At 38.6% G+C, this 23,058-nt stretch overlaps 1 protein-coding gene across 2 annotated transcripts; it reads right to left on the bottom strand.

The window, feature by feature from the left end:
* Nucleotides 1-1,446: 1,446 nt before the first annotated feature.
* Nucleotides 1,447-17,905, bottom strand: LOC143847418 (ribonuclease TUDOR 1-like). 2 transcript variants are annotated; one of them, XM_077356238.1, is made up of 17 exons: nt 17,740-17,905; nt 15,529-15,694; nt 14,143-14,217; nt 13,935-14,048; nt 13,720-13,824; nt 13,050-13,256; nt 12,712-12,927; nt 12,518-12,625; nt 10,072-10,242; nt 9,771-9,968; nt 9,317-9,688; nt 8,998-9,228; nt 8,729-8,917; nt 8,582-8,659; nt 8,299-8,493; nt 3,132-3,509; nt 1,447-1,903 (listed from the first exon to the last, which is right to left on the bottom strand). In XM_077356238.1, the coding sequence occupies exons 2-17, from the start codon at nt 15,676-15,678 to the stop codon at nt 1,712-1,714; spliced, it is 2,979 nt and encodes a 992-aa protein (XP_077212353.1). In that variant the 5' UTR covers nt 15,679-15,694; nt 17,740-17,905; the 3' UTR covers nt 1,447-1,711. The 2 variants fall into 2 exon arrangements, with proteins under 2 accessions (XP_077212353.1, XP_077212354.1); XM_077356239.1 differs by having other exon boundaries at nt 15,529-15,687.
* Nucleotides 17,906-23,058: the final 5,153 nt, after the last annotated feature.

Genomic DNA, 23,058 nt, shown 5'->3' with positions numbered 1-23,058 from the left:
ACGACCCAAGAGTAGTGGAGGGAGATTTTGAAATCTCAGCTGTGAGTTGCTATTTTAATATCCATAAAAACAGTGACAAACAATTCCATCTTGACCGGAAGCCATCAGACGTGAATTTCTGGGTGTTTGTGACTGTATACCCAAATACTGTCCTGATCATTTTGGATTTGGAGTCCAATAACCAGTTTAGGACTCAAAATACAAAACAAACTGGGCCGGAGGGAAGTCCGCAAACAGTTTTGGCCACGAAGTTTAAGTTAATGGTGCAACTCAGGTCGGGTCGGGTCAAATTTTTTACAGGAGAACCCGAGATTCGTAAACCCGATCCCTACCCAAAATAGTTTCTAGGGTTGGGTCAAGTCGGGTTTTCATTTTTTTAAAGCAGGATAGTGACTACTAATTTTAAAGATTGTAGAAAAAAAAAAAAAAAAGACAAATCTTCACACAAAAAATCTCTAAATTTATGTCATCAGTGTATAAATTTAAGGGAGACACTATATTTTCACATAACAGACATAATCACCTCAATGACAATAATTGTATCAATTGGAAAATAATTTGCTGTGTTATTCAAGAGATATTTAGGAAAGTCACAGTTCACCCATATGAGTCGGATTTTCCAATTTAAAACCCGACCCTACCCACCACCCATGATTTCTAAACCCGACTCCAATTTCTACCCACAACCCATGATATTTAGGTAAGTTGCAGCCCTAGTTTAAGGTAATGAGTTGATTGAGAAAGTTAAGGGAAGTCCAAACTCCACACCCAATAGCTAACCCCGTTCCGAACTGCCCCATTTTGGCATGAGGTTCTCAAACCCAGGTATTGCCAGTCGATCGCCAGTAAGATGCGAAGGACAAAATGGTCCCACAGAAAACTAGAACAATGATGTATTTGCTCATATGATGGCGGCATTTGGCCATCTACCCCCTACCCATTACAAAGTCACTGGGAATTGCCCATTTCAAGGTCACGCAAGGAGAGCTAAAATGGAGGGATATCGCCCTTGTAGGGGTTGTCACACCCAGATAGTCCAGTGGATCCCGATCCAACGGATCGGAACATTAATGAAAGGATTTGGGCACATCAGCTGGATCCACCCTACTTAATTAAAACCACAAACAATTAAGATCCGAAAAGAATGGTGTGTAACACATAAGTAGGACCTAAGACACTCTGATGGATGGTCTAGATCCGAATGGATCGTGACCCAGGCTCAAAAATTAGGATCCGAATGATAAGGAATCTGAATGGGATATTGGCCAAGACAGATATGGATCAATTGACACCTTCCTGCCCTCCTCGTGTGACTGGCAAGACCAGGAGTGAAATAGGAGAAAAAAACAGAATGAGTGCTTCCTGAAGGCAATAGAAATTCGAAAGAAAAGTTGCCTGTGTTTGTAAAGTAAGAAGTAAGGCAGTATGTAATTACAAATAGCAAAATATTGAAAATCAATCCAATATTACTAACACTGCAACTTCAACATAATAGCCTTCTCCAGTCTCCGAAAGAGTGCCAGAATATGAGATTCACCTTATTCCGAGATGTAACAACAAATGTTCTAGAAACAGTAAAAAGGAGAAAGGGATCAAAAAGAAAATTAATACAAATAGCCCTCTCTTTGCATGTTTCTACTGCCGCAGTCTCTCTTTAAATATTTCTTAACTGGTGATTTTAACTAAGATCAACTCTGTTTTGGAGTTACATTTACCGGCGACTGGTGCCGGCTTTCCGTACAGGCGCAACGGAGTCTTCCTCGTCTGACTGGATATCTCCATACTGCCACATCTTCAGCCTCTCACGCTTTGCTTTTGTTTGGTGTTCTTCCAAGTTATCAAGGGCAGACTGTCTTTCCTTTGTGTCCCATCTCTTCCGTCTTTCTAATCTAGCAAGCCCCTCCTGCAACAGAAAGAGGTTTAAAGAAACAAACTAGAGTACACAGCTAGTCATGATGATTGAAATACCAATAACTCACAATCGTTATTTAGAAATCGGTCTTTCCATTTATTTATTTTATTTTTTATTTTTGTTTAGCTCAACGTGCGAAAGCGAATGAAAAACTCAATGACATGAAGTTTGAAGTTTGTACATGTTCACAGAGATCATACAAACCAAGTCAACTGAGCATATTCGAAGTCAATCAGAAAGTTTAAACAGTGGTAAATGGATTTAGAACTGCTCAAATGAATGATGGAAGTACAGTTTTCACTAACCAACCAGGAAAGGTGGTTATTGCAGAACAATGGTTGAAGTGAACAAGGAGATTTTTTCTGTTCTACCATTTTACTAGGTTCACAAAGTGATTCTGGATAGAGAACTTTTTTTTCATAAGCTCTCAGATCGATTTGGAAGGAAGGCGAACCAGGTCTGCATTCCAATTTCATAAATAGTTATTTGGGCTGAAGATCAAATTGATAGATTTCAGATTTGTGAAAGATCGGTGAGTTGTATAAGGAAATAGAAAAGCAATTTTAAAGTCTATTCAAGCCCTCAAATCTAGGTTCAAACTAGAAATCCATGAGTTAAAAACACATAATAACACTGCTTATGCAGAGGCAAACCTCAGTTCAGAATGTCAAAGCTGACGCAGTCAATTTCTAGTATCAAGTGCAAGGAATCAACAATCACAAAGTTCTAACCAACTCAGAACTCAGAAAGTAGACTAGGTTTAGCTGTAGTCTGATTACTCTTTATACTTCATTTTACACAGAAAAAAGGAATCAGTTCACCCTTAAATGATTGACTATAACCATCTTTTTATAAAGAGAATATAAAAGAGAATGGTGGGTTTTCAACATTTTGGTCAAGACCAGTTTCTAAAATTAGAACCAAATTCCTGAATTTTTCAAATATTGGACATAGTTGGACCAGCTCATGAGAAATCACGGCACTCATTTTTAACATTGAAAAACTAGCTGTTTCATACAGAACAAAACCAGAATGGGTAGGTTTGGATGGGCTCTGAGAACATTATCAGGATTCCAATTTATAAACAAGAACAGAAAATTAGCTATTTCTTCATTTGACCCAGGCGAAGCCTTACTGAGAAATCAGAGTCGTGTCCGATTTTTAAAAATTGGACTACTAATAGAAAATTATTGTAGAAAAGAGATAGAAAGATTCCTACCTGCAACATGGCAGCATTGATACTGGAACCAGCTTCAGCATCGACAAGAGTTACAATAAGTACCGTACCAGTTCCCTGTCCTTTCACTTTTCCTCCTGAAGTGTCTCTTTCTTCCACCATTGCCCTGAGCTCTTTAGAATTGTTTAGTGTGCACTCACTCAGATACTCTGCTGCTTCCTGGCCAAAATCCTCCTCTAAACTAGGAACTTTTATGTATGCAAGGCTACACAGCTGGGCGAGCCCTGCTGCAGCAGAGACGGCGGGATCAAGAGGCCGCAATTGACTGTATGGAACTGTTTCTTGGTTCCCATAATCGACATAGAAGACTTCGAACTTGTCCTTTGGAGATTCAACAGCTCTTCTCGGTGCATTGACAATCTTCAATGTGAAGAACAATTTCAGTAACAGTAACAAAATTGAAGTGATGACCAACATTTTCAGATTTATCCAAGAAAAATGCTAAAAAGTTGATACTTGACCAACAATTAGTTTTACTGATGCATCACCTTTCTGATGTGTTAAAATAATACCTCAGGCAATTTCTTGGGGAACTTTAAAATTACTCTAAATAGATTAACGAATTAAAGTTAACAGCAAAAGTAAAACTAATAGACTACAGTCACTACATGAACAGTGGAGATATCTAGATTTTTCAAAGTAACAAAGAAACAACTCTTCCAATAATGACTAAATGGAAAATGCTAAAAATAAAGTCACTTTTTCACTCCATCCCCACCCCCCTTTTCCTCCCTCTCTTTATCTCCATGTGGCCCTGATTTTTTTGGGTAGTCGTTCTCTAACTAAAGTGTTTCACAATAGTGGATACGTGGGTACTTTCTATACACTAGTAGGAATCAGTACCTTTAGGTTGTTTCCTAGGATCAGTGGACATGGATTCGTGTGTCGTGTGTCGAGTGTCCAATACGACAACCCCAAGAAATCTAGATACAGGGACACACTCGTACACGTACATACATATAAAATTACTGATCAGTAATCATAATTTGCAACAAAATATCCAATACGACAACCCCTAGAAATCTAGATACGGGGACACACTCGTACAGATACATACATATAATATTACTTATCAGTAATCATAATTTGCAACAAAATTAATATGGTATTGATTTTACAAACTAATAAATCTTAGGATTAAGCAACTAAAAGTCTCAAAGAAACATGAGATAATCAAATAACAATGCATTTATCAATCTAATCTAGTTATCCAATATGCATTGAGAAATATGCATCTAGAAAGAGAGACCAATAGGATACAATGAATATAATATTACAAGGGTGCTTGTTTAGAGTTTTAGGTTTAAGGAAGGGTGAATAACAACAAATATTGCTAAAGAAGAGTTAATAAATAGTATTTCACTTGACAAGGTCCAATAATATCTCGACGCGCCCATTCAAAAATAATAATAATACCTCTATGCGCCCACATTTAGTTAGATGTTCAAGCAATACGTTTACCAGTGTCGAAAAGAGTGTTGATTCGTGCTGACACATGTTGACGTGCTAAATCATAGGTTTTTTCTTCAGCTAGCATGATAATCAACTGCAACAATTAAGTTCACCAACCTCTAAGACTACTTCAGGCTTATAGAGGGTTTCATACAAGTTCATTCTTCCAAAAATGATTCATAGGTATGCAAAGATTGAACGAGGAAAAATGAAAACTTGTTTTTTTCCAAGGCTATTATTAGAAAGAAAAGAAAAAAATAGCAATCCTATCAGGCTTTTAATAGGAAACAGAAGATATCAGAATATGGATTTTCCGACTCCTTTTGGTAGAGATTCTCCACTATCTTGCAAGACCTCCATTGAAGCTCTCTTGTGTGCAAGCTAGTGATCTGTCCACTATGTGCATGCATCCTCAACATGGTATCGTATCTTATGGATCTGTTCATTAGCTCTCCATCTGTCCGCATTAGAAGAATCTTTCCAAGAAGATGGCCGGGAGATTGGACTGGAGAAGGAGTGGAGGTTTCAGGGATTCTGAGTGGGGGAAGAAATATGAGTGGATGAAGAAATATGAGTGGAGGAAGAAAACTGTTCCAAATAGCACCCCTCCCCCCCTCCTCAAAGGTGATTCAAGAAGATGGCCGGGAGATTGGAATTGTCCATATTGTCATTATCATAACTTCAAATGGCGTAAGAAATGCCGGTGGTGTTCCCATCTAAAAAAGAAAAGAAAGAAACCGGATCCCCCTCCTCCTGGACACGCCAATCAACAATCTTGAGCCACCATCAATGATGAGGGGGAATCTTGGCCGGATTTTGGAGAAATCTCCTTCCAACGGAAAAAAGGGATCCCGTCCCTATCGGTAGCTGGAAAGGAAGTGAGATCTCAAATTAATATCTTAAAAGCATGTTCGGTCGGTAGAAGAAAGGACCCAAATGGGACTCTAGATGAGCTATGATTGTGAGCAAAAAGCTTGTAGAGTATTTTGTCTCTTACATGCCCCTGTTTGTTAGCAAAGGATGAGATCCTTTTTATTTTCGAATCTGAAGATCAGGTGTCCCAAATCCTGGCCAAAGGAGGGGAAGCATGTGGCAACCAATTATTATCCCTCTCAGCTTGGTCTCGAGATTACATCCAGGGAGCAGATGAAACCTGGGTTAACTTTTATGCCTACATGCATGGGCAATCTCAACTGTGGAAGCTCTGGGAAGTATCTTTGGTTAGGTTCTGAAGGTAAGGATGGAGGGAGAACATAGGCAGTGTATGAGCTTTGTTTCGGCTAAAATTGTAGCCCCTAGATGGAAATTCTCTTCATTTGTTCTTCTTTGGGTCTTGGATGAGGTTTTTACTATAGGCATTGATTTTAGCGTGGGACAATCCTTGGACTCCCATAGAACTTAAAATTATCCATCGTCGATCTCTCTAGAACTGCCATCTTTGACTCGTCCCAGTGTTCCTGGTTTCCGGTCGCCGCCCTTGGTTTCACCGGAGGGGAGTGAAAATCAGTCGCTGTCCGGCTGGAGGTTAACGAGCAAAAAGACCGTTGTTCCTATGGGTCCCTCTCTGTTGAATTCAAATTTCAAATCCCATAGGAAATTTAGTATTCCCACTTTGGCCTTACCTTCCCGTCTCCCTTTCTCTGTCATGGCAAATATGTCAAGGGAGGGGTATCCGCCGAGCATTCCTCCAATGAGGCCTGTGGGGCCCATGCGTGATTGGATAACTAGTCCTGGAGGTATTTACCTTTAGGAGCTATCTTATGAATTCTATTTGGCTTAGGTTTTTGGGAATTCAAAAAGTAAGTCAGTCGTGTTCATTGGAAAGGACAAAAGGAGGTGAGACTTTCCTTCTAAAGGCGGCAGAAGCAATCATTATTTATAGTAGATCATTTATGGTGCCTTGGGATATCTGAAGGGGATGATTTGAAGCATGTCAGAGTCCACACTGGGACCTTTCTACCAATGCTTACATTAATATAGGATTTTTTGTCTTATTATCTTTGGAAGTCGGAAAGGTAGTATCTTTTCGACTTCCCTTTCCGACTTCCAAAGATAATAAGACAAAAAATCCCCTGTAGAAGGATTGGGCTCCATAAATGCTTTCAAATCAAATATGGGGCCCCTGCCTCGTGAGATTTGGGGGCGGTTATTGGTTTTAGTAAATGACTTCTGATTTTATTAGGCAGTTACCTCTTTAATATAATAAACTTTGGAAGCAAATCACTCCAGTCTTCAGACAGTAAGGAAAATGGAACATCATAATCAACCCTCTCCCACCCCTTCCTCTTCCTCTCCTCCGGTAAGTCTGACTCGGAAGAGGAAGCATCCTTCGGATCAAATGGAACTGGAGGAGTTTTTACATCGGATTAGGGGCATGAATTATAACGAAGAACAAGCATCAAAGTTCTCTCCAACTCCTAGGGAGAAAATCAGTGAATTCATAAAAAGACAATGGACTCTATTTAAGAGAGAAGCTAATAGGAGAAGGGAAGTCTTTTTTAGCTTATCTGGGACTTATAAGGTGAAGGAATCCCATCAGCCAATGCATAAACACCCTTTCTTTGTCAAGTTCATGATGGACGAAAGAAGAGAAATGCGGCAGGATTGGGAAGCGAAGAAAGAGGAAGGAGTTCAGAATTTGGAAGAAAAGATCTTTAAGAGAAAAGGTTTCGAAGAGTAGGGCTTTAAATGAAGCAGACCAAGTTTCAGAAGAAACTTTGTCCTCGGAAGAAACTTTTTTTGGCGAAATCAAATCTCTTCTTATGGAGTTGGAGAAATGCTCAGGTTAAGGGTGTTTCTCTTTGACGGTTTTTTATGGTTTTTTTGGTCTATTGATTGGATAGATGGATAAGGAGCTTTTGGGTGTATTAGCCTTTGGTCTTACGAACATTTGATGTTTTGTTAATATTGATGCCAACAAGATTAATGGGTTTTGGCTTGTAAAAAGGACTGACGATATAGAGAGATGTTTTTGGGGTCCCAAAGTAAAGTATGCCAATGACATGGTTAAAGGAAAATGTGATTGTAATTGAATTTGATTTGTTAGGTTTTCCCTTCCCTGGTTCTGGGTATGCACGGTCCAGGTTTATTGATATCTTGTAATGAAGTACGGGACTCCTGGTCCCCAATGCTTTCCTAATATCAATGAAATATGTCATCTTTCAAAAAAAAAAAAAAATGGCTTTCCAAATATTAAGACACGAATAGATTGAAATACAACAATGCCCGGTTGATAAGAATTTATGAGGATAATTCACTAATTCCAAACGAATTTGAATCTTATTGTCTTGCGTTAATGATTCTCCTGGAATTACGCAATGATGCTGTCCACAGATCAAATTATTTTGAGGATTGGGTTTCAATTGACTATCTAGGGCTCAATTGTGTGTGCTCAGGATAGAAGATTGTATAAATGTATCGCTGTGTTTAAAAGAATTCAGTTACACTCCTAGAAGAGTTTAGTGACCCTGTTAGTGTAATAAGGGGACAAGTCGGTTATTTAGGTTACTCAGTGAATGCACAGAGAAATCTAGCTACTCTCCTCAGTGTGGGAGGCAGTGATTATTTTAAGTTACCCTTTTTTTTTAACAAATGATTATTAAGTTACTTTCTCAGTGTGGAAGGCAGTGATTATTAACAGTAAAAGGAATCATGGTTCTTGCAACGGTAAAAAAGATCTTCAGTAAGTTACTCTTACCATAGCTCTATTCCATGAATTATCCGCACTGAACTGAGCAAGGACGATGTCTCCCTTCTTAGGATTAAAAGCACCAATAATAGGGGCTTCTTGGAGGTTCAGTGAAGCAAGCTGCTGCTGGATAGAGGCTACTTTCTGATCACCAACTGTTTGGGCGTAGAACTTACCACCACCCAATACTTCAGTGACCACCACCTGAATTGAAGATCAGAATTAAAATTATTTAATTGACTACATAAAGATACAAAGAAAGTGATTTAAATGAACCAATTCCAAAAAGCACCTTAAGCACTTCCTTCTGTTTTGTTTCAGCTACTGAACCATTAGCATCTTCTTGTCCTTCAACATAGCTCTCCCATATCTGCGGCAAAGAAAAACGTAAGCAATACTGTAAGAAGCAAAATAGTTCTAATCATTTGAAACTACTCACTTTTAATTTCTGTTTTTTTGCAGACTGTTCAGCCTGTGCAAGGAGGTGAGCATCTGGGATCCTGTCTGCACCAAAAGCAGTTTGAAGCTTTGCCAACCCAGCTTCCAGAAGAGAGACAGCCACGTTAGTCTTCGACTCCCATAATGACCCCAAGAAAGTTCCAGTTCTGTCAACTGTTTCTACTTCTATCTGCGTAAAACCCCAGAAAATTAGTAAGAGAATATTAAAAAAAAGCTCTGAGGAGGATAAACCAAAGGGAGAACGAGTACCTCCACATCCCTCTGCAATATCTTCCTTCTCATGAAAGCAATCGCTTCATCTGAGAAGGGTTCATCACGACCAGGGCATCTAACACCAGAAAATGAGAAAGCAATGCTGCAGGTTTCCTTAGGAATTAGCAATTTAAACCGATGACCACTGAGGACATAATCCACAACAGCAGGTAGCCTTCTACTCCGTTGCAAAAACGGTAAGAAATCTTTGGCTTTTTTAGCTGATGCCTGAAATAGTTTCATTACAGATATGGTCAATTAAACAAAACCAAATGTATTCATTAAAAGATTCAGGAAAAATGGCTCCACTTCTGACCGTTAGCAGGTCCGTTATGTGCATCACAGGAGGGTCCTTGGCAGAATGCATTCCTTTCTTTCCATTGATGGCACGGGACTCGGCAGCGAGCAATGCTTCATAATAGTTTGACCGTTCCTCAAAATCTCGATGTCTGATAACGGTGCCAAAACCACGTGCAATAACCAGTTCAGCAATATTTACTCCCACTGGTTGGCTGCCTGAAGAAGTTGGAGCAGGTTCAACATCGTCACCCTCAATCTTGGAAGATGGTGTCACCAAGAAGACTGATCCAAAATCCATGATCCTAGAATCTGATGCACCACCTGTAGGCACGGCATTGGGTCCATCAGCCATGCCGACCTTTCTAGAATATTCCATCGAAACATTTACCTGAAATATGCAAAACATTATTTCACAATTTTTTATCCAACCAATTTCAATAGACTATTCATGGAGACATTGGAATGCATACTTGGCGGCCAATAAGGCGTGTCCGAAGGAAATCCCTAGCTTCACGGGCATAGGGAGCAGGTTTTTCATCTCTACGAGGATTGCCCATTTTAGGAGACCGGATACTGGAGAGATTGACTCGACGTTCAGCTAATGGGCTTCCAAAAGGGACAGCATCATCTGCGACAATAATGCAGTCCCCACTCACAACCTCCACCACCTGGATAAAGACACAACCACACAGAGCCACAGAAACATATTTAGAGGATTAAAAGGAGGGAGTGATCTTCCTTTCAAAAATCTTGCTCGGAAGAATACGCTACCTTTCCAGTGAAATTTTGGTCATGAATTGCCTTCGAATTTGTAGCTGGCGGAACATAGTTTGTCCACATTCTCAACCTATCCTTCTTAGCTTGAAGTTCAGCAGCCTTCAACTGCCGTTTGGCGTCCTCCTCCATCATGTTTGCACTCCATTCTACAAATTTAGCCAAACCCTACATAGAAACAAAGAATACATCTTTAGCATAATTGTTTGGACTTTGGAAAGCCCACACTAACAAATTAAAACATTGGGCTTTTCTGAAAATGAAAGAGCCGAGAAGACTTCGTAGAAAACCCACGCAGATTATAAGCTTGAAGTTACTAAGACAAGTTTAATACTTCTATAACGTGACCAAAATTGAAACAGGCTTTTCATGCTAGCAACAAGATGAAAATCTAAGGGTCGAAAAAAAAGTAGGGGCAAACAAGAAAAAGGCAAAAAGCAAATATCATTCCAAGAAAGAACAAGCAATTTAAAAAAAGAATAGAGCGTAGACATGATAAAAATAAAAAGGTAAGCAGATTTCAATCATAAGAGTAGGCTTGAATGTTATTTTAAATAAAAAGCTTCACGGTTGGACCTGAAAGTTAACAATACTCCCCACAGGACAGTTATTGGAAGGAACATCTTTCAATGGAACATGTATCAGTGAGAAATTATTTATTTTGACAAGCAAGCATGTTTTGAAAAAAACTGTATAAAATGGTAGAGAAACTCTCCCAAAAAAAGAAATGACCGACATTTAAGAAAAATGTCACATGTCTTCACTCTTCACCGATCAACACAAAAGGTATGAAGAAGCAAATCTTACATTCCAAAGATGTTTCCTGCTGTTGTCAGTGTTGATCAAGGCCTCATGTTCCCGAGAGTGTGGCCGTGAAATACAGGTGGTGTCGGCAACTATGAGCAACAATGTTATAAATTTTTCAGTGTGGTTGGAGCACCCAAAAAAAAAGAGAAGAAATATTGGAAAATCAGTCATCAACCCTTCTCTATTTTCTGTCAGGTCAAGTAGGAAATACTGATGAGACATCGATAACGGAAGGACAATTTTATGATATAAAATACTTTTAAGATACGAATGACAAATACATTTCTCTGAGGATAATCTAGGTATAGTACCAACTCAACTCAAGTAAGCCTTTGTCCCAAACCAGTTGGGGTCGGCTAATGAATCCTTTAGAAAATTTTCTAAATTTTCACGATGAAGGTGAAAGAATCTACCCGGCTCAAATTGACTAAGTCCAATACTGACACTAGTTGGGTTCATTTACATGGATCGTAGGTATAGCATCACTAGTTTATATTTTCCCTCAAGTGAGGAACATAAATCGTAGTCGACTCGGAGAGACGCGATCGAGTACTGAGTTGATGCGGCCAAGTACTTAGTTGACGCGGTCCTAACTCATGAGAGTCAAAGGAGTTTTGATGGACTCTGTAAAGCAAAATTCGGACTTGGACAAGAATGCAGCCAAGGTAAAAGGGAGTCAACTCAAGCGAGTCGACGATGACGCGTGAGAGTTTTAAAACTATGTTCTAACATAAATATTTCACATGTTTTGGAAGTTGATGATCTGTCAGTTCTTTTACATTTTCAATTAACTAGTCCTACTAATAGAATGAGAATCAATATTTCTTGGATATATGGGATTTTTTTATTTCATGGGTGCATGCAAGGAATCACACCTTGGACTTTGGTCGAGAGTTACTTCGGACTTCGGACCCCATGAAAGTCGACACATGTCAGCCAAAATCAAAACGTGTCGATGGAGGTTTAAAGCTATGGATATCTGCAACTCGCAACTTTACACCAAGAAGCTAGGAAATATATATAAAAAAAGGGATAAAGTTTGTGTGGGAGGAGATTTCATATTTGACTTAAAGAATGCTTAAAGTCAATGCCATCAAAGCACACATCCTTCAATGTAGTTCAAGCAATTTCAGTTGGCTAATTATAAAAATCCCCAAGCATAAAATCAAGTTCATTTCTTTCTATAAATTTCTTATTTGGGATATTTGCAGCACATGTAATTCCAAGCAAGCACAAAAAATCTAATAATAAAACATGGTTTTTTTTTTTTGAAAATTAATAATAAAACATGTTCAATGTTAAAAGGAAGCAACATTTTTCAAAATTGAGGGATCGAAACTTAATTATGACATAGTATCCTCAAAGAAGCTAGCAACTAATCTTGGAGATCATCTGCAACAATTTCTTTTATGAAAAACCAGAAACAGTGACATTTGGCTTACCTATACCAACTATTTCTGAATTAATGAATTATAAAATATAGGATCACGTGTTTTCTACAAGTGCCAATGCCATAGTATACCCTAGAAGCAAGATTAACAGCAACAAAATTGTATGGAAAGCCTAAACCAATGTCTTTAGGCTTCACTGGGCCAACTATTTCTGAATCAATGCACTATAAAAGAGAGGAGCATACGTTTTCTACAAGCTCCAATGCCAGGTCCTTTGCTGAATCGCCTTCCGGATAATATACCGAACCAATCAGATTGCTGAATTTGTCTACACCCTCTAGTACAATTCGGACCTGCCAGTTCCACCAAAAAAGCCAGGATCATTAACAGGGCATCAGATGCACAAGAAAAAATAATCTGAAAATAGAACCCAACTCACATTTCTATTTAAAACACGGATCTCTGTGAAGTGTTTAGCTTCCCTTCCGAATGGATCTGGAGAGACTTCTCCAGATGATGCATTGGAGGCCATAATTCTTTGTGCTGAAGTTAGTGCAGGTCGAGTGTCAGTAGAAACTTCTCCATTAGTGTCTTCGGAGGTTATTTCAGGCTCCACAATTGTTTCTACTGTAGCCCTTCTTCCCATGGATGGGGCCTAATTTTAGTGAATCTTTTATCAATATAAGGTAGATAAACCAGTATGAAACTTGATAAACCTCGACATAATCCAACATAGGGTAGACTAAGAGAGTTTTGAAAATCATGGTGATGCCATACCTGTACTCCTGCAACAAAAACCTGTACGAATTGGAAGTCTGGGAGCAAGTAGACTCGAACAGTGCTGCCATCACGAACCTGCTCGACAATGCCTTGCATTGGACTGCCTTTATTTGCAGCTAGGAGGCCCATCGCATCCAAATTACTAGGATCCCCAATTGCAGAAGGAGGTAAATCTCTAATAGATGCCTCTGAAGCACCAGGTGTCTGAAGCAGAGCAAAACAACCACGAATATCATTTAGCCAGTCAAAATTCTAAACTTTTGGCTCAACATTAATTTTTCCAATGAGTTTTGCTAAATGTATGCTCTGATGGAAGAGGACTTCATAACACGATTTTTTAGGAATGCTTAATTTAATCCTCTTTGTGGTGTACATAATATCCAGTGTGCAAACATTCATAGATAAATCACATATACCCCAAGCTGCCAAGCAAGTGGTGGCTCCAACTTGCTGGAGACATTAGCATGCTTTGTAGACAGAAGATGAGAATACCCCTTGAATATTTGAAAAGGATGGGATCCATTAATGGGAAAGCCCATGAGTGACCACAATCCTTTTCAAAAATGCAAGGGAAGTAAAGGTCTCCTCTTGATATGAGATGAGGATTTGAAATTCTTTTTTTAATTTGCAGTCATGATTAAAGCACAAATAGAAAATGGACACTAGCCTTGCTCCAACGACCTAAGCCTTGCTGCTTAGCTTGCTCTTCAAGACGTTGCAGTTCTGGTAAGAAAGGGCTTGCCTCTCCTTTCTGTTGACCTTGCTCTCTAACCTGCATGAATAATACTCGTTCAATCCCAACAAGCTCAAATTCAAGTCTGGTACTGGTAGAAAGGAAATAAGATTTTGTAAGTAAATAACATGCATACAAAAAAGTGTTACCTTTGCCCAGCCTTCAGCAACAACTAGAAGTGCAACATTTTTGTCCCCCAGAAAAACAGAACCGAATTCTCGTCCTATGGATGGTACAGTGTAATCTACTCTGAATGTGACCTCCTATAGTAGTCAACAAACATCATCTAAATCAGATACAGGTGTCATCCTGGAGAAGCTCACCACATAAAGACTGGAATCTTTCAACAAAAAGTACCTTTCCTATGCATAACTTTCTTAAATAGTCTCTGCTATCCCAGGCAAATGGTTCATCCACACCACCTCGGCGAGCCTACACATGAGATAGTAATTGAAGAAAAGGATCAGTGTCAGCCCAAAAATTAAATATGATGAATGGATAAATGCGGGAACTTAAGTAGTGGCTGGTTCAAATTTTGTAAAAATCTTTTTGGAAGGTAACGTAGGCGAACTAGGAACCATGCAATTTAGTAGCAAGCATAGAACCATGCAATTTAGTAGCAAGCATAACTCATAGGTTGTAGATTTAACTTACTAATATGCGAACTAGGAACTCAAAGTAGTGACTCGTTAAATTTGAAGAACTCTTTTTGCCATGTAACTTGGGATATAACCTATGACCTAAGGATTATAATGCAAAGTACCATGCAATTGAGGAGGCATAAGATTTAGATTTAATTACCAATATACCGAGTTTTAAGAATTAGACCTTGTTTTTTAGAAAGAAAACTTTGAAGAATTAAACTAAGTCAAGTGAAACAATATGAAAACTACGGCCATCTCTGGTAGCCAGGAATATTTTTTCACGATAAAGTATCGTCTCCAAGGAGTGAGAGAAGGGTAGGGCAAGTGCGAGAAGGAGAGAGATTTGAGAGGCCACGATTAAGATGAGGGTGAGAAGTGGCTAAAGCTCAGGAAAAAACAGATCCTATTTTGAGTAGAGTTTTTTATTTCCTGATTTCTCACCACTTGGAGACACTAGTTTCCTGATTTTTAGCCACTTCACCCGCCCTCCCCTCTCTCACCACTTGGAGACACTGTTTATCATGAAAAAAAAAAATCATGGTAGCCAAAGGTGCCCTAAGTGTAAAAAAATGTTCAAAACCAGCAATAGTTTAAAAAAAAAATGCAAAATGTAAAACTAGTAATAAGGGAACTTGTGTAAAAATTTAGTCATATTCATATGTAATGGAAAAAAATGGGACCCATGTCGTCAAAAAAAAAAAAAAAAAAACAAGAACGCCACCACAAAATACATAAACGAGAATGCCACAAAAAATACAAATGGTAGCCAAAGGTTGCCTAAGTGTAAAAAATGTTCAAAGCTAGCAATAGTTTAAAAAAATGCAAAATGTAAAACTAGTAATAAGGGAACTTGTGTAAAAATTTAGTCATATGCATATGTAATGGAAAGAACATGGGATCCATGTTTTTTTTTTAAAAAAACAACGCCACCACAAAATACAAATGTGTGTTCATATGCTACAAATATCATACTATTAAGAGAAAGAGAACATAAAATGAACAAATTCTGATGGTAAACAAAATATAAGGGGACTAGACAATAATTCTTAGTAAGGACTAAGGATTATGGATGACCAGCATCCCAGGGGCTAGTACATACCAATCTAGGAGCAACAAGAGACGACAAGGTGATCATCTTCTCCGGTGGAATATCTGCCTTTGTGCTCCCCATGATCACCAGACAATCACCTGAAGGAACAGCTTTCACTTTTCCTTTCAACCATCCTGTGGCTGAAGCTGGCGAAGCCATGTCCAATAGCTAAAACCTGCATCAATGGAACACCCTCCAATAAAATATGGGAAAGCAAAATATCTCCACAATGGAATCTTTTTGTGTTTTCATATTTACAACTCAAAAGAACACCAAAGATCAAGAATTCAATTATAACACGTCATCTAGTACTTAAAACAAGAGGTAATCAAGAAATAAAAACAGCACGACTTAGAAACATTACATCAAACTGTTATAGAACTGGATGGATGATCCAATCCATATTAATACAAAAATACAATCCAATTTTAAAACTATGTTACGTGCCTAAATGGGACCCACTTGTCGTGGAATAAATTAATATGCTATTTTAGAGAATAAGATCGAATCTTACCAGATCTTATATATTTAGTAGTTACGATAGATTAGGACACTAATTTAGATTAGGATAGCCTTTAATTAGTTATTTATATTCTTACCATATGATCTTTCTATGTTTATCTTTGAGTGCTTAATATAAGCACATGTTATTGTTAATGGAAATTAATGAAGGAACTTATTCCATAAATTGTCTTTGCACAAGGAGGAACGACCGTTCCCTCGAAGTGCATCAACAGGGAGATCTTCTCTCTAAGAAGATCAATCCTGTTGCAAATTGATTGGGGTTAATTAGTGGTATCAGAGCAGCACGATCCGGCCTAGTGTAGAAGTAAATCGAATGAGCAACGGATCAGTGGGATGAGAATATAAGAGAGATCCTAAGGCATCTAGCTTCTATGAAAGACGAGTTCAACAAGATAGCATTATCTCTTTGCGTGAAGACAGAAGAACCTCCATGTCTGCAGAAACGAACAAAAGAGTTCAGTGAAAGCACCGTCGAGAAGGCTTGCACAGTGAAAAGGAAACGGTGAAATAGAAAAAGAGAAGAAAAGAAGAGAGAAAAAAATCAGCTAGAAGAAAAGGCGAGAAAGTTCGTTGCCGAGGAGTCTACTGTTCCTCTCAAATTGTCCAATGCCATCGAAAAAATTCTCACCCACAACCATATGTGGGTCAACATCCAAATCATTCCAGAAAAACACAACGAATGAGCTTTGATGAACACCGCATTGAAATCGGTTTGAAAATGGAGTTTTCTCAAGCATTGAGGACGACATACCGCAAGACAAAGAGAAGAAGAAAATGAGGAAGGCGGAAAAAGACTTTCGAAAAATGCGCAAGATTTGATTTTTCACCAATTGGTCGTCCAACTTTTGGGGACAAGGTTGATTTCAAGGCGAGTGGAATGTTACGTGCCCAAATGGGACCCACTTGTGGTGGAATAAATTAATATGCTATTTTAGAGAATAAGATTGAATCTTACCGGATCTGATATATTTAGTAGTTAGGATAGATTAAATACTAATTTAGATTAAGATAGTCTTTAATTAGTTATTTCTATTTTAATCATAAGATCTTTCTATGTTTATCTTTGAGTGCTTAATATAAGCACATGTTATTGTTAACGGAAATCAATGAAGAAACTTATTCCATAAATTGCATCTTTGCACAAGGAGGAACAACCCTTCCCTCTAAGTGGGTCAAGAGGCTGATATTCCCTCGAAGTGGGTCATAAACTTATTCCTATTGTGAACCGATTTGGGTTTGTAACAAACTACAACCTCAATCCAGCTGCATGCAATCGATGAACACAAAGCAGAGTGTAAAAATCATTTTTTTCTTAATTATAAACAGAGAGCAGCATAGTTCTGATTCGAGAACTGGAATCCATATATCACAGCAACATAAGATTATCTAAATATCATAAAACAATCACCAGAAGGCACATGAAACGCTAGTATTTCCAGATCCAGTAAAATCAACAACGAAAAAAAAAAACAAATCAATCTCCTCAAGATTCACATCAAAATATCCACCAAATCCAATCACTCCGATCACCGAGACTAGTAAAACCGATTCACGGTATAGAAAGTAATCAACGGATCATCTACAGCCGATTCAATTTCATTAAAAGATTGAAGAAAACGCATAAAAAACAAGCAGATCGATAACCAGAGAAGATTCAATCATAAAAAAAAAAAGAGAGATTTGAGAATGACTTACAAAGATCAGATAGCCGCAATGCTCTCTAGATTGATCGGAAAAAAAAATCTCGATCGCTTTTAGATCCCTTTCTCTCCCTGTCAATCTCTTTCCTTTTGTTGTGGAATCGATGAAACGAAGAGGATATATTTTTATAGAGAAAATATATATATAAATCTATCTCTCTCTCTCAGCGGCTCTATCAAAGAAGGGTAGATAATAAGATACGCCCTATAAAAGCACGGAATTACTAAAACTGACAAGACTCGTGCTCTAATCCAAATAATCCAATTAAAGAGAACCCGGACATAGGACAGAGGATCGAAATTACTAAAAAGGCCTCGGTTGAAATAACAATGACATACTGATCATTTCATGGGGTTGACTTGATGTGACACTATGCTTGAATCGTTTGCCGAATGTCAACTGATTATAAATGTGGGCTCTTTTTAACCACGGGGAAACCGTTAGATTTTGATTTTCAAATCTTATTTTTTAGTCAAAAGAAATTGTTTGAAAAATATTTTCTAAGTGTGTTTTGAAAAAGGAAAAACTTTTCTTTGGAAAGATTTGCTTTTTGCAAGAGAAAGAGAAGAGTGCAAAAGTAGTGTGAAAAAAATATTCCCGTACCGACTCATAAGAAAAGAAAAATTGGGCTTATAAAGCTTTACTCTTTTCTCTTCTTTATCATGGTGCACAACGGATCTTAGCCATGGGTTGAACCGAGGGATGGTGTAACGCACCGTTCGCACACGCGCGCGTGCGGCTTAAGCAATGGGCTATATGGGTCAAGTTCCTAAAGGGTGCAATCGGCACCGTGGCTGGGAGATCTAGCGGTTACGGAGTTGGAAGGATTTTTACATAAGCCAACGGTCACTCCAGGATTAATCTGAACCGTAGAGTCGCGATTAGACGCGATCTAACGGTTAGCATTCAAACCAGCTGAAAGGATGTGCAGAAAGGGTGTTTTCCAACGGGAAAAGCTATCACAATAATTTCTGTTTTTACTGTTTTAGAAGTTCTCTTCAAATATTTTGTTTTCTATAGAAACAGAACACTTGGGTCTCAATTACTTGAAAAATTCAAAGGTGATTCAGGCTTGATTCCGTTCAGGGCAGAATGTCGTCAAACAATCGGTTTGAAACCGGGCTTCATTATATCTTGGAGGCGAGTTCGTAGTCCCCTTTGCACACTACTGTTGGGGGTGAATATCATCTTAAGGAGAACGTTTACGCGCCTTGAAGCATCTTCTTATCTTCTTCTCAACCACTTCACGGATTTTCTCCAACAGAAACTTTTGTGAGCCTATTTATTTCTAAATTGTTCGATCAATAGCTTGCAGATAGAAGATTAACAAAAAAATGAGCTTTCAATCATATGGTTTGGACCATTTGAGGAACATTGTATAGGCTAGATGATCCAGAAAAGACCATATTTATCATGTTAGGTGTATACAGTATCATTTCTTGTGTTCAAAAGCTTGAGGTCCAATTAAGTTGGTTGAAACCACTAAAACTTGGTGCCATAAAAAATATTCCATAATTATTTGCAAATAAGATTATTTTAAGTTAAGCTTATTTGTAAAAGGTATATTAGGGCCACTTTGGTAGCCATTAAATAAGGTAGTTATAAAAGTATTTATTATCATTATTTGCATATAAGATTATATACAAATAAGAGTACATGCATATAAGATGATGTGCAAATGGATTTAGTGGTATCTAAAGAGGCAATAACTAATTCCCAACTTATTTAATTAACCTAACTAGTTATTTATCTAGTCATTAGGTCATAAGTTGGATTACATTGATAATTATATGGTTTTTGCATGAGAAATTGATCCTTATTTGCAAATAATATTCTTCAATATAACCTAATTTACAAGTGAAATATTAAGACAACTTTAGAATCCAATAATTATGTTATTTTTAATATTATTACAACCATTAGTTATTTTCAAATAAATCACATTTAACTTAAAAATCATGTGTATATAATATTACATGCAAATGATACCTCAAGGTATCTAAAGAAGTATTTTACTAAAAATGTAGCATATTACGTGCCATGTATGTGTTAGAGCGTGTGCCCTAAAAGCCACTCGTTGTAGTTTGAAACCGTTTTAACTAATAAAGTATTTCGTTTGATGAGATTTATTGGGTATTATTTAGGAGTGTGTGATGTGCTTGTTCCCTTTTTACACACGTTTTCCTTAGGCAGCATTGTAGGAATAATCATGCCCATAGATTCACAGATCCTAAGGAGCGAGGAGATATAACATTCCAGCACTTTGTAGATCTAGAACGTTCCTGGTTGGGGTTGATGCTTTATCAATTCGACTGGATAGTCTATTTTAAAGGCCTACGCTGAGATCGAAACCGTAAATGACTTTCCTCTCTAAGGGAGGTAGAGAAGCCAAGGCTAATAGGAGGGTCCACGGACCAATATGATCCTCAGGACATATAAAAGGTGCTGACTAATAGAATAGCCTTATGCAATTCCTTGTCCACTGGCTATTCTGGAAATGATCTGGTTTAATGCGTGAAACAGTCAACGCACCCATGCTACCTGCTTAGGGTTCACTACGCCAGTGGCTGAGACGAGCCACCATGTTGGATGTATGGAAGTAGGTCTGATGATGGTTGTGTCCAAGAAGGAGTTTTATAAAACATTTGTTGCATTTCAAAAGGGACTTACAAATGCATTTGCCGGCCCAGACTGATTGATCGAAAGGTATACCATTGGTGGGCCTAAGGGGGTTATTTAGTGTCCACCCTCCATAAGACTCAGCCCGATAAATGAGGATTGGAAGAAGGATGTACACATTGGATGTGATTAGGGATATTCGATGGTTCGGCGGTCATCTTCAGGGTAATGTCCTACTGGGGGCCACTTACCTAATGTGATTGTAGTTTGACTGCAATGTGTGAGGTCGCAGTGGGGCCCATCTTAGGTTCTGCAGGATCGACCATCGAATCCTTGGATCGATCCCACTCAAAACTTGTTTGATCTGTTATGATCCTTAGAGGATCAAGGTCCCGAATTTATAGATTGGATGGAAGGATTAGATCCGTTGTATTTGGTAACTCATTCTCAAGTGTGGAGAATGAGTTATCCAAAAAATCACGATTTTCATGAAGCTCGGTAAGGTCGTGTTCGACAACGCTTGTTGAATGCATTTCCCCAGATTTGTTAGCTTTGGAGAATAACAAAAAAAAACAAAAAGACACAAAAAATGTAGTTTGGTTACTTCGGCCGCAAAACCCGTTTTCGCCTTTCTCCATTTTTTCTAACTAGTTAATAGGATTTTTCGAAGAATACCGAGTCGCTTCTCGAGATTCTCGTTAGTCTGTTTCTGCCCGGGTTTTCGAGAGAGAATGAGAAACCTTGCTGAACACACCCTAAACTGACCCCCAGGACTAATTCTTACGATTCTGAATTTTATCACTTTAGGGCGTGTTTGGCAAGCCTTATAATTCTCTCTGACATAATAAGGCAGAAACAATTGATGAGAATCTAGGGAAGCGACTCCGGATCGCTCCACAGAATCTCATCATTTACTCACTACAAAAATATGAAACAACAGAAAGGGGCTTAATGGCCCGTGTTTGTCGAGCAATTTTATTTGTGGAAAGATCCAGAAAATGGTTACACTAAATCTAGGGCAGTGATAAATTGACTCTCAAATATCTTAAATCGACCCCTGTTGAGATAAAGACGCATGGGGGGTCGATTTAAGATATTTGGGAGTCGATTTATCACTGCCCTAAATCTATCATGAAAAGAATTCATTGTTGCCAAGCATGGCCTTTAAGGCCATGGCTGTCAGCCAGGAATTTTTTTCATGATAGATTACTATCTCCAAGTGGTGAGAGAGGCGTAGGACAGTGGGAGAGGGAGAGTGATTTGAGAGAGCACGAGATGAGAGTGAGAAGTGGCTAAAAATCATGAAAAAGTCTATTTTATTTTGAGTAGGGTTTTTTGTTTCTTGATTTCTTGCAACTTGGAGACCAGTTTCCTGATTTTTGTTTCTTGATTTTATCCACTTCACCCGTCCTACACGCCTCTCTCACCCCATGGATGGAGTGAGTAGTTTATCATGAAAAAAGGGCAGTGATAAATTCACCCCCTTTTTTCCAAAATGGACTGTATAGCCCACACAATAGGATGATCCATACCGTCCATTTGATGGGCCAAAACGTAAATAGGTTGTACCCCAAAAATCAATACCATGGGATGATTCTAACCCTCCGATGTAAAGAGGGATTCGCATTATGGGAACTTCTATAGATCGGATGGTTGGGATCATCCTATGGAAATGATTTTTGGGGCACAACCTATTTACATTGTGGCACATCAATTGGAAGGTTTGGATCATCCTATGGTGTGGGCTGTACCGTCCATTTGGAAAAACAGGGGGTGAATTCATCATAGAAGGGGGCGAATTTATCATTGCCCCAAAAAAAATAAAAATCATGTAGCCAAACGTGCCCTAAAGGGGTGGAAGAAAGAAACATTGTTTGGTTTGTCTTGCAAATATTGGAGGAATTTGGGATAAGGGCAAAAAGATCTCCCCAAGATCTTCTCCACAATTTTCATCGATTTGAAGAAATTTGGAGAGAAAATCTCGAGCACGCCACATTACCGACCGTCGCCGATAGCGCTATTGGTCAAAGACCTTAAAAGACAACCAAAAAATATCAAGAAGATCTCAAGAAGATGTTCTCCCTTCAATCTCCTTAAAAATAGGCAACCAAACCGATCTCAAGAAGATGTTCTCCCCTCGATCTCCTTAAAAATAGGCAACCAAAGAGAATGTATTTTTAGAGAGAAGGACATGAGATACACGACTTTAATGCTTCCGTAGTTGACTCACTTTAGGTACTTCTGTAGTTTTCATAATAATTGTGTCTGTTTTAAAATCTAACGTAAGGGTATTTTGGGAAATCAAAATTTCGGATGGGAACGAATTTAAAGCCAAAAACCAACCAACGACCAATGTATGGAGATGTCCCCGTTAGGCGCATGCGAACGGTGCGTTAACTCGCCTAACGCCGTCAAGAGACAAACGGAGAAGCGCGGTGTAACGGTCAGAAAAACGAGGGCACAAACGCGGATTCTTGTCGACTCTTATGTGACACGTGGCAAAGTGGACGTCCGGATCCTGCCATGTGGGGGTATTGGTACGGTCCTCGACATGAGCGAAAATCCACAGAATTGATTGAAAACATATGGAAATTGAGGAAAGTGTCTCTAGTCTCTCCCCTAGATGAGCTTATCTACTCCTCCCTTTAAAAAAACACAGTGGGCCCACGCTGTTTGGATGATCCAAAGCATTCA

This window comes from Tasmannia lanceolata, unplaced genomic scaffold, assembly GCF_043159265.1.
Source record: "Tasmannia lanceolata isolate RefF3 unplaced genomic scaffold, GAP_Taslan_0.1 ptg000015l, whole genome shotgun sequence".
NCBI classification, from domain to species: domain Eukaryota; kingdom Viridiplantae; phylum Streptophyta; class Magnoliopsida; order Canellales; family Winteraceae; genus Tasmannia; species Tasmannia lanceolata.
Note: the sequence above shows the minus strand (reverse complement) of the source record. Positions and strands in the feature narration are given on the sequence as shown.